The sequence below is a fragment of the Rattus norvegicus genome, chromosome 12, assembly GCF_036323735.1.
Source record: "Rattus norvegicus strain BN/NHsdMcwi chromosome 12, GRCr8, whole genome shotgun sequence".
NCBI classification, from domain to species: Eukaryota; Metazoa; Chordata; class Mammalia; order Rodentia; family Muridae; genus Rattus; species Rattus norvegicus.
In genome coordinates, this window is record NC_086030.1 from 48066466 (window position 1) to 48081729 (window position 15264).

The 15264-nt window shown below is 50.8% G+C and overlaps 1 protein-coding gene across 14 annotated transcripts in view; it reads right to left on the reverse strand.

Annotated features, from left to right (window-relative positions):
• Positions 1–15264, reverse strand: part of Acacb (acetyl-CoA carboxylase beta) — a 111821-nt gene that overhangs the window by 40072 nt on the left and 56485 nt on the right. For 9 of the 14 annotated variants that reach the window (XM_017598246.3, XM_017598242.3, XM_017598243.3 and 6 more), the window contains 12 exons: positions 14824–14987; positions 12797–12947; positions 12592–12695; positions 11093–11174; positions 9461–9606; positions 8166–8316; positions 5867–6001; positions 4108–4254; positions 2974–3162; positions 2513–2575; positions 1383–1483; positions 115–203 (listed from right to left, as the gene is read on the reverse strand). In XM_017598246.3, the coding sequence (XP_017453735.1) occupies positions 115–203; positions 1383–1483; positions 2513–2575; positions 2974–3162; positions 4108–4254; positions 5867–6001; positions 8166–8316; positions 9461–9606; positions 11093–11174; positions 12592–12695; positions 12797–12947; positions 14824–14987 (1522 nt within the window). The remainder of the gene's footprint in view (positions 1–114; positions 204–1382; positions 1484–2512; positions 2576–2973; positions 3163–4107; positions 4255–5866; positions 6002–8165; positions 8317–9460; positions 9607–11092; positions 11175–12591; positions 12696–12796; positions 12948–14823; positions 14988–15264) is intronic. The other 5 variants (NM_053922.2, XM_063271014.1, XM_063271016.1 and 2 more) reach the window with 1 other exon arrangement.

Below are 15264 nucleotides of genomic sequence, written 5' to 3' on the forward strand. Positions count from 1 at the left end.
CACCCAGAATTTATGGCTTCTCCCCTGCCCCTCCCAGAGCTTGTGGCACCTCCCTCCTCCTTTTGCCCCGCCCAGAGCCTGTGGCCAACACCAGTTGGGGGTGGTGTCTCTTGCCTTGCTGGAAATGATGCTCCACGTTCAGATATCTCCTCAGGAGGTCTAGCACCACAGCCTTCATGTAGCCACGGGTCCCACTGCGGTATCTGATGAACCAAAAGCAGCCCTGTCACCATGCCTACCCTCTCCTGAACACCTGGCTGTCTCCACTCGGCCGTTATGACTTTAAGAAGGTGAAGGAGCCACAGACATGGAGGTCCACGCTTGCAAGAGCACTCCTCCTATGAGGACTATGAGTTGGAGGTGGTCTGAATTATACAGGGAGATCTTTTCTCAGAAAACCAAATGCTGGGATGTAGCTCAGCGGTACAGCATTTCCCTAGCATGTGCAAAGCCCTGGTTGCAAGCAACATTGCCAGGGAAGGAGGATGGAAAGGAGGAGGGGGAAGAGAAAAGGTAGAAAGGAGAGAAACAAAGGGAAAGGAAGACAGAGGAGAAGGGGAGGAGGGGAGAAAAGAGGAAGAGGGAAAAAGAGGGACAGGAAGGGAAAAGAGGGAAAAGGGAGAGGAGGGGCAGAAGGGAGGAGGAGGGGGAAGAGAGTGGGAGGAAGGGAGGAGGGGGAAATAAGGGAAAGGAGGGGGGATAAGGGAATAAGGTAGGAGGAGGGAAGGGTGGGGAGAAGGAGGGAAGGAAGGAGAAATGGTAGGAGGAGGGGGAAGAGAGTGGGAGGAAGGGAGGAGGGGAAATAGGGGAGAGGTGGGGGGATAAGGGAGTAAAGGAAGAGGAAGGGGAGAAGGAGGGAAGGAACGGAGAAGAAAGGGGGGAGGAGGGGAGGAGGGGAGGAGGAGGAGTTGTAAAGCATCTGGAATACAATCCAAATCCTCAGGTCAAAGGAGCTATGACTTGTCCATCAAAGCATGGTCCAGCCTGGGCTGGCACCCAGAACTTATTAGCCCTAGAGAGCACCTACTCAGGTCCAGAGAGGGTGGAAAACCTTAAGAGCTGAGCTACTTAAAGAGGGAAGTTGATTCTTTGACAGATTTTAACCACAAAACAAGACCTTCTGATAAGTTATGCAACACAGAAAGCTGTTTTCAAAAGTCAAACTTGAAGACATTTGCCGAAACACTTTTCATAGATTTCCCTTCCTTTTGAAACAAGTGCGGTATTGTTACCCCTCCACATTTTTTTTCTACGATATTTCTGAACGTGGAGAGAGTGGGGGGAGGCGTTCCTTTTCCACCTCTCGCTCCATGTGCTAGAGGTTGAGGCCAGGGCTTCCTACAATGCTACTCAGACCCCCAGAGGGCCTGGGATGCACTTGCCTCTGGATCAGCTGCACGATGCTCTGTGTGTTCATGAAGAAGGCCTCTCGGTCCACCTTACGCTGCAGGGTGGCGGCGTGGCAGTCCAGGATGGTGGCTATCTGGATGAGAACACAAAACAGGTCGGGCCACTGCCAGCCTCATGGATCCAGTCGCTACAGGGTCGGATCATGAAGGGACCCACTGCAGGCTCCCCAGGAGGTCCCAGACTGGTTGTACTCAGAGACCCAAGTCACCTGGCTTCTGCATAACTGCCCTGTTCACCCTGTCAAGGTCTCCCTGGGGACCCTGGAACCCAGAATGACAACAATCTCACAGAGATGTGATCAAACTGTATGATGGTTCGATCCACGTCCCAGATAGGATCCAGAAGAGGAAGGAGAGTCCAGCGACCGTGTGGGCGCAGGAGTGGGAGGCTTAGAGTTCATATGATTGGTGTGCCTGATTTTTTAAGGTACCGTGGCATGGGGGTGTATGCACGTGTGTGGGTGAGCGTGCATGTGAGTATGTGGGTGTGTGTGCATGCATGTGCGTGTGTGTGTGTGCGCATGTGCGTGCACGGTATATATGAGGATATATGCACCCCTGCACATGTGGAGGTCAGAGGATAACTTCCTGCGATCGGTTCCCTCCTTCTACCCTCATATGGGTTCTGAGGATCCAACTCAGGCGGCCATCCTTGTTTGGCAAGCATCTCTACCTGCTGAGCCATCTCCCAGCCTCCCCCCAAAGAAGGATTTTTAAAGAAAACTAAAACTGGAACTCGAGAAATTCTAGAGAAGTTCCAAGCACAGCCTTCTCTCGGTGGGGGGCGCCTTCACTTCTGGTTGGAATACAGCTGCCTTCCTGCCCCAGCTGTGTGTATCTGCTGAGTGGGGAGCCACTCGTCACTCATCCTCCGTACCAGCACCCTTGGCAAGCATCTGACCCTCGCCTCTGCCCCCGCCCCTCCCCTGGCAGCCACTAATGACTTCCTTTCTACACTGATCGCCTGTTCCGGACATTTCCTATGAGCAGCTCAAACATCGTGTGGTCTTTCGACCGGCTCCTCGCCCTTAGCACGAGGGCTTATCCTTGTGGGAGCATGACTCAGAACTTCGTTCCTCTATATGGCTGAACAACATTCCAACCTTCAGGAGCTCGGGCTGAAGCTCAGTGGTAGAGTGCTTGCCTAGCATGCCTGAGGCCCAGCACTGCAAAAAACAGAACAGACAGTTGCATGCAGTCTTTAGAATTGTTGACCTCTGGGAATGGCCTGAATTAACTTCACAGCTATGAGCTTCAAAACCTGTGACCCAGGAACAAGGTTCTGCAGGTAATGACCTGAGTCAGCCTGGAGGGGACAGAGTTAGTTCTATCTGCACCCGTGACTTCCCCCTGAGCCTGAGCAGTTTTGGTGTGAGGCCCCGGGACTGGGGCATACATCAAATGCCTGACCCGTGGGAGAAAATACCTGAGTTCTACGGGAAAGGTTAAAAAGAAACCTTGGGCCCACAACATTTGGTGCTAGCCCAGCTTACGAGAGGCCTGACATAAGTATGGGCCTAGGTGTGGCTGGCCGGGGCTGGCTGGAGCGGGCCAGGGCATGCACCTGCTGGCTGGGGAACTGGCAGAGCACCGAAGTGATGTTGCTGGCGTACTGCGCCATCACCCTGCGGACTGCCTTCTCCACCGGAACCGGGATGCGGCCTGCCACGCTGGTCATGATCTCCTGCAGCTCCAGCAGAGGTAGGGAGGGATGCCGGAGAGTCATCATGAGCTTCTCCACCCAGTCCTTCAGCTGCAGGAGACAACCACATCAGACATCTCTCATGCGTGCACACCGCAGTTCGCGTGGGCGTCCAGATCTGCCATGCGCACCACCGTTCTCGCAGGTGTCCTTGTATGCGGTGCGCACCACAGTTCGCATGGAAGTCCCCATCTGCAGTGCGCACCACAGTTCGCATGGGCGACGCCGTCTGCCGAGTGCACCACTATAGACCATGCACGCTCACCCAACTCGATTCACTCAGGCTATACCCTCCATGGAGAAAGGCCCCGGAACATAGTCGCTACTTATGACTCACGGAGATTTAGGCCCAGCAGCCTCTGAGGTAACCTAGAGTAGGGTTGCCCCAGTCTCCCCACACAGGGGGGACCCATACCCTCTCTGGGTAACTAGAAAGCCAACATGGTGTGGGGGAGCAGATGAGGTCACATGACAAGCTTATGCTGTGGGCCACTTGCTTAGTGCCAAGTAAGATCCAAAGATCTTTACCCGTTTCCCTTTTCAGTTTATTTTAATTATTTTTAAATTAAACGCATGTGTTGTCTATGGCTGCGTGTAGGCTGTGCACATGAATGCTGGTGCCCTCCCAGGTCAGAAAAGGGTATTGGATCCCTGGAGATGGAGTTACAGACACTTGTGAGCTGCCCCACGTGGGTGCCCTGGAAGAGCAGTACATGGCTCTCAAGCCAGCCACTGGGCGAGCTCCGCACTCCTCAGCTGCTTTTCTCATTTCTCAGAGACAGCCATAGCAAGGCACAATTGCTCTCACCGTTCGAGATGGAAATGAAAACAGAGAGGCCACTTGAGTCACCCAAAACTCCTCAGATGAAAAAGACTTCCTGTGACCGTGGTACTCCACACAGAGCCCACCCCCACCCCCCACCCTCCCACCCCCCCCACGCCGCCACCCCCCTACCCCCCCCCCGCCGTGCACACCTGGGCCCCGCAGGTCCTTACCTTCATGCTGAAGAAGGGCTCGGGCAGGCAGTAGCCATTCATGACATTGGTCAGATTTTCCAAGACGCTGTGGAACACCTGATGCAGCCTCTCCCCGAGGATGGGCAGAGTCTGCTGGGCGGGGAGCTCCCCTGTGAACGGCTGTGCCTGTGGGACATGAGGGCGTGTCAGGGACAGGAGAGAGAGCCTGTGAGACACGAGGATGGGTCACACAGGTCACATGTGCACGCACAAACACAGTACACATATCATACATGCACACAGTAGGGAGAGAAAAAGAGAGGAGTGAAGATAGTAAGTTATGTATATTTAATCACAGTCATAAAAATCATGGAAATCTGGGTAAAGTACTATGTTAATAACACATCAGTGGAGGTTCATCATGACAAATGATATGATCAAAATAGTTACATTAATAGTAATTAGTAATAAATATTGTTAAATTAATAATAGGAAAACTGGGTGCATGGAACATGAGAATCCTTTGTAGGATCTCTAAAATCTGTGAATCTAAGAATACATGAAGCCTAAAACCTAGTTTATACAGCACATACTAACTGAACAAAATAACATTTTAAAGGTGTCCCCAGATCACTCACAGAACCTGGCAATATTATGCCTACAAATATAAATATATATACACATATGCATATACATATATATATACACACACATATATATCATATACATACAGGCACACACATATATACATATACACATACACAGATATACACACATATATACATATACACATACACAGATATACACATATATACATATACACATACACAGATATACACACATATATATATACACGTATACATACATATACATACACATACAGACATGCACACGTACATACATATACATAAACACATACACAGATATACACATATACATCATACATATACATACACATATACATATCACATACATATACACATACATATATACACATATACATACATATACATAAACACATACACAGATATACACATATACATATACATACATATACATACACATATACATATATACACATACATATACACATAATATACATATATACACATATACATATACACATACACATGAACATACATATACATACACATGCACACATACATACACATATGCATACATATACATATAATACATATACATACACATACATATATGGGTAATGAGATAGCTCAGCAGATAAATGCTGGCCATACAAATCTGAACCCACAGTAGGAACGAATCAACTCCCCAAAGTTGTCCTTCAACCTCTACTCACACAGGATGGTGCACACACACACACACACACACACACATACACCATAATAACACCAACAACAACAATAACACTAATAATAAAATAAAAATTCAAATCCAATGTGGAGTGCTTGCCAAGCATGATCAAGACCTTGGATTTATCCCCAGCACTGAAAGTAAGCAAAAGGCAGCTTCATCAGCAAGCTAAGAAATCTTATCTCGTGACAGTGGGCTTCCCACGCCTGGGGCAGATCCTTCCAGCCAGGGAGGGGAGAGAGGGAAAACCACAGTCATCGTTGGGGAGGGGCCCTGCTTGGATCTTGGTCTTTGCTCCAAGCAAGATTAAGAGCTAGGAAAGGAACGGAGAGGATGGGGCGTGGCTGCCACGGTCCATCACCATCTGAGCCCAGTGTCTGCGAAGGACGCAGACTGGTACAGGAACGGAGAGACACGGTGGGACCTTCTGGGCCAGCCTGAGCAGCTAGGATCACGGGCCACATACCGCGTGCACTTTTGAAGGGTCATCGAGTTCTAGCTTTGCCACCACGCAGCCAGCCTCCAATACCGCCCCTGGTCGCTTGATGTACTTCACCCGGCCGCTCTCTTGCACGTTCAGGGTCATGATCATCTTCATCACCTGTTTGGCAGAGGGGACAGGTCAGAGTTCCCTGGGCCGGCATCCGGAGTCACCAAAAGCTAGCCGCTGTGGACAACAGGGGTGCATCATGGTGACAGCAAACCTCTGGACACCGCTCACACACAAGACAAGGAACCTGCCATTTCTCCCAGGCTGCTGTGCACCAGGCACGGGCGCCATGCAGGAATGGGCCCCAATAAAAGGACAGCCAGGGAGGCAGGTGTGTGTGCTGCCCACTTTACAGACACAAAAACCGCTTTTCTCTTTTCGGTTTCCGGGGCTAGGAGCAGAAATCGGGGTGTCATGCATGCTAAACAAACACTCTACCCACTGAGCTGCAGCTTCTAACTATTTTCAAAGGAAGCCCTCTGTCTCAGAAACACAGTTAAATCCTATTACCCGCAATGGTTAGTATAAAGTCAGTTGCAGGGTAATAGATTGCACTGACGGTGGCTGTGCCACATGACTATAAGGATGCTGACCCGTCTGGTAAAGTGCAGCACACACTTAACACTAAGACAGTCGGCAGCAGCGTCTTGCATTCCATGCTTGGACTGCCACCTTCCAGGTCTGTGCAAATATGCTATGCAATGTCCACATGACAAAAAAGTTGTCCAGGACATATTTCTCAGAACGGGTCTGTGATGGTTTGTATATGCTTAGCCCAGGGTATGGCCTTGTTGGAGCAGGTGGAGCTTAGTGGCCTTATGGGTGTGGTCCTGTTGGAGAAGGTGTGGCCCTGTTGGGTGGGTGTGGCCTGTTGGGGAGGCGTGGTTTGTGGGTGTGACCTTGCTAGAGGAGGTGTGGTCTTGGATGTGGCCTTGTTAAAGTGGGTGTGGCCTTGTTGGAGTAGGTGTGGCCTTGTTGGGTCTGTTTACAACAGTAAAACCTTATCTAAGACAGCGTCGCATCGCTGAACAACACACTTTCCTAGAGCTACCCTACCCACTCCCAGCTGTAAAAAAGCAGACATTCAACCCCATGCCCGTGGTTGAGGGCACACTCCAGAAAGTGCTTTGGAAAATAAAGCTCCTGCCTGCAGTCTATCCTGTGACCCATCTGCCTGACTGGGTATCTGAAGATGCCCGAGACATGAGATTCGTGATCACGGTACCAACATGGAGCCACGGGACCATGCTGCTCCTTGCTCAGCTGTCCCTATGCCCAAGAACCCCATATGCCGTCACCTCTGCAAGTTCCAAGCACTGCCCTGTCTTTGAACCTGGGTGTCCCCTCCGTAAATTGGCAGCTAATCCTCTCCCTCACAGAGAATAATGGAGGTGAAGAGCCCGGTCTGTGCAGGAAGGTGTTCTATCCATAGCAGCCATTCACTTTACTCACGGCAGAGAGCTGACGCCAAGCTGGAAGTTTGGCTCTGGGTGCTCTCAAGCAAGATCCTCAGTTCGCCCTGCAGGGTCTGGCTTCTTCATGCATACAACAGGAATCACCTGTGTGCCCACCTCAGGAACATGCTGACGTTATAAATGACAGGACTGGAGTATAGCTCAGTGATACAACACTTGCCTGAGGTGTTTTAGGGCTTAGAGTCCGTTCTCAGTTCAGTAATGTGTGTGTGCCTGTGTGTGTGTGTGTGTGTGTGTATATATATATATATATATATATATATGTGCGTGTGTATATATATATGTGTGTGTATGTGTGTATGTGTATAACACATATACATATATACACATATACAAATATATATGTGTGCATACATATGCATACACATCATTTGCATATAGCTATATAGTAAGTGCACTTAGATCAGCAGCCACTGGATGGTCAGTGCTCAGTCCACGATGGCCTGTGGTTTTCATTTTGTTTTGCTTTTGTTTTTGCAGACAAGATTTCTCTGTGTAGTCCTGGTTGTCCCAGAACTCATTCCATAGCGCAGGCTGGCCTAGAACTCAGAGATCCTCCTGCCTCTGCCTCCTGAGTGCTTGGATTAAAGGCGTGTGACACCACCACCATGGCGCCACGCAGTTCTTGCTCCTTCCCGGGAGATGTATGCTATCTGAGCTCTTTTAAAAGTATCCTTTGGATACCACAAGGAGTTCGGGTGAACCTCGGAGGCCGACGAGCTTGCCAAGGCCCATTCTCTGAGAAACTGGACTGAGACAGGGTTTCAGGCCCACAGCTCCAGGGCAGGCTCTGCGCTCACCTCCATCTCAGCATAGCTGCTCCCGACTTCCACGTGCTGGCCATCCTCCACCGTGTACTGCATCAGCTTCCCAGCCGAGGGGGATCTCAGGACGGTGGGGTCGTTTTCCTTTTCAAACACGCATGTCTTATTGCCGATAGTGATCCGGTAACTACGGGAAGTGGGGGGGGGGGGGAGTGTGGAAGATGAACGAGGCCCAGCGAGGGTGCCAGACTTTAGGGGAATCTCCCCGTTTCCAGGGCAGGCATTTTCAGCACCCTCTGTGAGGCATTAGGGCCTTTATTTCTTCTGGCTAAAGATTAGTTTCTATTACTGACATAATCCCCCCAGGTCCTGCCACAGGGAAATCGATCCATCAATAAATCAATCAATACTATTCAATAACTCTTAACTGATTCCAAATCCTTCTAACCAAACTGGGGAAGACAGGCTTTGAGCAGAGCCTAGGAGAAATCTTGAATATTTTTAGCAGCTGGAACGTAGTTATAAGACAGTACTAAGGTATAACTCTAACCTATCTTCCTCTAAAATACTAGGGGTTAAGAAAGGGGTACCCCCCCAAATTTTTTTTTAAATTAAAAAAATAAAATGAAATAAAAAATAAAAAGGGGTACCCCTCGTTGTTATGACTTCCAGGATGGGCTCTAAGAGGCACACACGTACACGCACTTTCACACATGCACGCGCGTGCGCACACACACACACAGGCACACACACAGGCACACGCACACGCTCCCACACACGCACGCGCACTTTGTTCTCTTTGGGGAAGGTCTGGGTGGCCTCCTCTGCCTGGGTCATCCCTGTAGCACTGTGACTTCAGCACGGTCAGGCAAATGGGAGCTGGAAGTACCTGTACCCATCATGCAATGCTCCATGCTAGAGCTTGCAGCATCCAGCATCCGCCCACCTCATCTTCTGTCATAGGCTGGAAGCCCAGGAGCTGTGACGTCAGTGTCCCTCTCCATAGCTGGGCATGCTGCTCACAGCAGCTCACAGACCAGCCGCTGGATCCTGCATCTGTCCCACACCCAACCACAGGAGGCAGCTGGTCCCTCCCCACTCAGCCCGCAGACTATGGAGCTGGTGGCTATGTCCTGTTTGGCTCTAAATCCTCTGGTGCTGCCTGGGGTCCCTTACCCTCCAATTCTTGCCAGGTGCATGGAGTTCCAGCCACGCACTCCGTCCAGAAGCCCCACAATGAACCAGAGAACCCTAGTTTGCATGGCACGTCCCACAGAGGGAGCTGCGCATCCTCCGTGCTTCCCCACACGGCAGCTGCAGCCCTCACGCACCTGTCCACCTCTTCCTTCATGTATGTAGTGTAACTGCTACCATTGTAGGACAGGAGCAGGCCCCCATCGTTCAGCCGGTGGGCATCGATCTCGATGTGGCAACCATTCATGATGAGGACAAACATGGTCAGGGACTGCCGGGCCACCTGTGGGGACAGGCTCACGTCAGAATTCCCATGATGGTCGTTCACGGGCTAGCAGCCTACTGCCCTGGACATGGACAAAGGCTTCCGACTGCAGACACAGGGCTCGTGCACCACTGTGGCGGGGACTGCAGCTTTCACTCTGGGTGAGCACCTTGCGGAGGCTTCGTAAGAGGCCTAGCCCACTAAACCGTGTGCTTCCCACATTCCGATGCCAAAACCCAGCCTCAAACGAGATCTTACTGAGCAGTGAGATCGCTGGTTCAGTTACACGCGTCATGAGGGCGGGCCCTTCTTAGTAGTCTTATAAAAGAGACCCCAGGGTTGTGAGATGACACAGTGGCAAAGGTGCTTGCCATCAGGTCCGACAAGCTGAGTTTGATCCCTGGGACCCACAGGGCAGGAAGAGAATGAACTCCCGGAGGCTGCTTTTGACCTCCACGCACACGCTGTGGTATCCCTGTACACACGTATGCATGCATGTACTCACACTCGCATATGCACATACACATAAATAAAGAAATTCAATTTAAAACAAATTTTTTCGGATTTTCAAGACAAGGTTTTTCTGTGTAGCCCTGGCTGTCCCAGAACTCCCTCTGTAGAGCAGGCTGGCCTTTTGAACTCACAGAGATCCACCTGCCTCTGCCTTCCAAGGGCTGGTATTAAAAGGCTTGCACCATCACTATATGACTTCAATTTAAAAACTTTAAAGGGACTCCAAAGGGCTCCCTTGCTCTCCTCTACCACATGAAGACACACAGCAAAGGAAGCTACCAACCAGAGACCAGGAAACAGGCCCTCAGAAGGTACTGAATTGACCCCTGCCATGACCCTGGTTGCCCTGGACTTTCTTTCTGCTGTTTACAAGACCCTGCTCTATTGTATTTTGCTATAAAAACCTGAATAGGGGTTGGGGATTTAGCTCAGCGGTAGAGCACTTGCCTAGCGAGCGAAAGGCCCTGGGTTCGGTCCCCAGCTCCGAAAAAAAGAAAAAAGAAAAAGAAAAAAAAAAAAAAACCTGAATAAACAGATACACCTGAACATGGACTATGGCTTACTAGAGAGCTGGGCTATTGGAGGGGAGCATGCGCAGTGAGCTCAGCCCAGGAAGGAGGCATGCGCAGTGAGCTCTGCCTAGGAAGCAGGCATGCGCAGTGAGCTCTGTCTAAGAGGGAGGTGTGTGCAGTGAGTGTGGCCCAGGCTCCGCACTTCCATACCAATGAAATACCAGCCCAAGGCTTACCCTCATGCGTATATCTTCCTAACATACACATGCATTACATCACACATACACAAATGATTTCGGATAAAAGGCAGCATTCTTTAGGTTCCACTCAAGATTCCCCTTCTATACACAGACTATTCAGGATTGAAGGCCAGGGATACACTGCTGAGATCCCACTCCCCTCCAGGTTCACAGATAAAATGAAACACGTTCCCATCAGTTTCAAAATGGCGGGGATTTTTGAGATGCACGGGCCTTTACCTTGAGAACATATTTGATGCCTCCGTAAATCAACTCAACGTCCACGATGTTCAGCAGAGAATCAGCCGGGAGGACCTGACCCCTGCAGGGAGAGTCGTGCCTATCATCAGTCCAGGAAGGAGCAGAGATCTCTATAGCACCCCCTTGGGCTCAGTGACACCTTCCATGGCCCTCGGGAGGCTGAGGTGGAACTCCATGGCAGAGTAGACACCCCTGTGTACGAAGCCCTGGGCTCCATTCCCAGTATCAACCAAGCTGTGAGTCATGTGGCTTTGGCCCTTCCTGGGCATCAGCAAACCAGACGGAGCTGAGTTTTATTAAAAGCGTAGGACACAAATCCCAGAGAGGAACTGGTACCTACTGAATGGACCCACGCCATGACCCGGGATATCCCGGCCTCCAGAACTGAAAGCAATGTCTTCCATTGTTTACAAGACCCTGCGGTGTGGTATTGTTTCATAAAAACCTGAATAGTCAGTGACACCTGTACGTAGATTACAGCTTACTGAAGAATGGGTCATTTTAAAATGGCTTCAAATCTTCTGCTGGGAGAAAAGCCCCCCCATGAAAGTCAGGTTATATATCTGTAAACGTGGCCCTGGGAAGGTGAGGCAGGAGGGTAGTTAGCTCGGGAAACAAACACAGACCATTTCAACAAAAATATATGTGGGATCAGGGCTGGAGAGTTGGATCAGCAGCTAAGAGCACTGGATGCTCTTCCAGAGGACCCGGGTTTAATTCCCAGCACCCACATGGCGGCTCAGGACTGTCTATAACTCCAGTTCCAGGGCATCCAACACCCTCACACTCACATATATGCAGACGACCCACCAATCAATGCATATAAAGTAAAAATAAGTAAACTGTTAATATATGTATCAGCATTTATAAGCAAGGCAAATATGTCCTGTCTGTGACCTGCCCTCCTTAGCACATGGGCGGTCCCTCAAAGGGGACAAGCGGCCACTGCTGGTTTCCCTTCCGTGCTTTTTGTGGGGACATTTTGTCTTTCCTTCGTCACAGCACTTCTAGAGAGGGATATTTGTTCCCATGGCTGGGGCAGTCAGGGAATGGTCTCCTCTAGTAGGCAGGAGACATAATTTCCACTGTCACCTTACAATGCACAGGACAGTCCTGCCCAACGATGATGACCCAAGCACAAGCCGCCTGTCAGCTTCACCCTCCCCTAAGGGCCCTCCAGAACCACAAACCTCCCTACCCCCCACTCTCAGTCTCTCCTAGGTGGTGTGAACACAGGCCATAACAGAGGCATCCCAGCTCAATGGTGACTGACCTGCCCTCAAAACCCGCCACCTAGCACGGGGTTGAAGATGGGGAGCATACTGGGTATGACCCCAGCACTCAGGAGGCTGAGGCAGGAGGATTAATTTTGATGCCAGCATGGGCTACTTAATGAGAGTCATCTCCCAGCAAGCCCCATTCTGCCCTCCCTGCAGCCCACACACCACCGGAGGGGAAGGGGAGAACTGTCCACCCACCTTTCCAAGGAATGCAGGAATTCCGTCATACAGGTTCTGAACATCGCGTCTGCCACGTTCAAGGCCCCACACACCACCCCGAGCATGATGTCCGGCTTCTCTGCCTAGGAAAGACTCCAGGTGTCCGTACCTGCAGGAAGCAGGGATCTCTGCCACCTCTTCCCCCCACCCCTGGGGGAGGGAGGCAGAGCAGCCTCTCCCTCACCTGCACCCGCTGAGCGATGAGGTGGTCCAGCCACCCTGTGTCGATATCATTGTTCTGGAAGCTCTCCGTCTCCAGAAGGTTGACGAGATATTCCACGGTGGTCCGGAAGTCACCCCGGATAGACAGTTCTTTCAAAGCCACCACCATGTTCCTGGAGAGACATGTGCCTGGTTTCCACATTTACCCACGGTTCCTGGGAGGTTTCTCAGAGCATCTGAGAGCGCGGGCATGTGGACTGGCTGGGTGACCTCACTTAACCATCCTGGGCCTCAGTTACCTCATCTGAAAAATGGGCTAATAACCCTGCCACTTGCAGTATTTGAGGGTTGCAAAGGGATGCTCCATCATCTAAAGCAGTTGCGGTGGCCCCTGATCCACAGAGAGGGGTGGGCCTCTCTGACTGAGAGCAAGTTCTGTCTCTCCTTGGTCTGTTCAAATCTCCTGTCTCATAAAAAGCCACTGCTGCCCGTCCCTGGCTGCTCTGTCCAGATGTGTCTGTTGCCCCCGGCTCAGTGGCCATGCAGGAGGCATGGCTGCACCTTTGGGGAAGCCATTAGGATGAGGCACATTCCTGGAGAGGAAGCCCCAACCCCTCACAGCGTCCTGGGGAGCCATGAGCAGCTACTAGCAGAGACAGTAATAGTTATGTTTAAACAGTGAGAACATTAAAATGAAGGTGTCAACCGGCCACAGGTCTGACTCTGTGTGTGACATGGTCACGCAACTAAGGAAGACCGACTCTTTGCAGATGGCTTGACTATGTCGCTGATCAGGGAGCCAATCACAGAGTCCGAGGGCTTTCCTTTGCTAGACTCTGACAGCAATAAGAGACGGAGTTCCTGCGTCTGTAGCAGCTGCAGACGGTGACCGCAGTCTGAGCCTCCCCTAGAGCACGCTGGGCCCACTTCCTCCCATTAACCAAGTCTCACTTGCTTCAAGTCTCCCTCCACTCTCTCCGAGGACCTCAATTTGCCCAGAACGTGATCAAAATGAATTAGTCTGGGCTGCAGAGATGGCTCAGTGGTAAGGAGCACTGACTGCTCTTCCAGAGGTCCTGAGATCAATTCCCAGCAACCACATGGTGGTTCAACCATCTGTAATGGGATCTGATGCCCTCTTCTGGTGTGTTTGAAGATGGCAACAGTGTACTTACATATAAAATGAATTAGTCTAAGCCTAGCGAGGGGCACTACCACCAAAACTGTCAAATTAATTCACAGTTAAACAGCCAGACCAGAGTCTGACGCTTCTTAAACAAAACACTCCCGATGCCTTTGGACTCTTTACGTTCTGAAGTGTGGTCATCTGCCTGCATGGGACGTCTAATTACAACACAAAGTGGATTTTACCTTCCTGGGCCCATGTCCAGGCAGGGAGATGTCAAGAGGAGAGACAAGGGGAGTATCTTGTTAATGTGACTTTCTCCTTGTAACAGACTTGGGGTAGAGAGCAGGGAGCAGCAGGACCCCCAGAAGAAACTAAGTCTTGGAGTAGATGGTGTGGAAACTACTTATAAGGTGTTAACGGTGTCCCCATGCTCTCCTGAGCCTCATACTTGGCACCCTTTAGACACCATTGAATGGTTTGGGGGTCTCTTTGAAGTTAGATCTCTTGCACGCTCAAGACCTTGTGAGCCTTGGTGAGCTCCCTGACTTCACAGCAGGTCTCCAACAGAGGAAGAGACATGTTCTTGAACTTCAGTGCTTAAAACGGTAAGTGATGTTCAGGGAACGGTTTGTGTGTGTGTGTGTGTGTGTGTGTGTGCATGCAGGTGCAGGTGCATCCACACCATTACAAGTGTGTGGGTCAGAGGTGTGTGTGTGAGCGTGTGTGTGCACCTCCAGCTGCCTTGTGGAACTGGTGTGGAACTCAGGTGATCAGGCCTGCACACAGGAACTTGTGAACGTTTCTTAAATTTGGGAGGCAGGGTTGGAGGGAAGGGAAGAAAGGGAAGGGAAGGGAAGGGAAGGGAAGGGAAGGGAAGGGAAGGGAAGGGAAGGGAAGGGAAGGGAAGGGGAGATACTGACGAAATAGCCTCTTCACGGTTCTCGCCCCAGGAGAAGCAGTGCCCAAACTGGGAATCGGCAAACTCGTGCAAGCCCCCAGCAGCGGCCACGCTGAAGTAACCCCACACGTTCTTGTTGCTGCGGAAGTTCAGCTCCTGCACTGTCCCTGAGCTTGGCTTAAAGCCCTGGAGTCCAGAGAGAAGGAAAAGAGGAACAGAAGTTATTTCTCTGAGCACCGAGTTAGGGAGATAACCGGGTCCACAAATAGCACTGACTTCACAAGCAGAAGGACCTGGGTGTGATCCCCACAACACCCAAAGACTGGACATTTTCACTGATAAAAATTTAAGCCAAGAGTGGAAAGGAGCACTGTCCACTCCTGCAGGGAACCTGGATTTCATTCCCAGGACCAACATGGTGGCTTATAAACATATGTGACTCCAGTTCAGGGGACCTTCATTT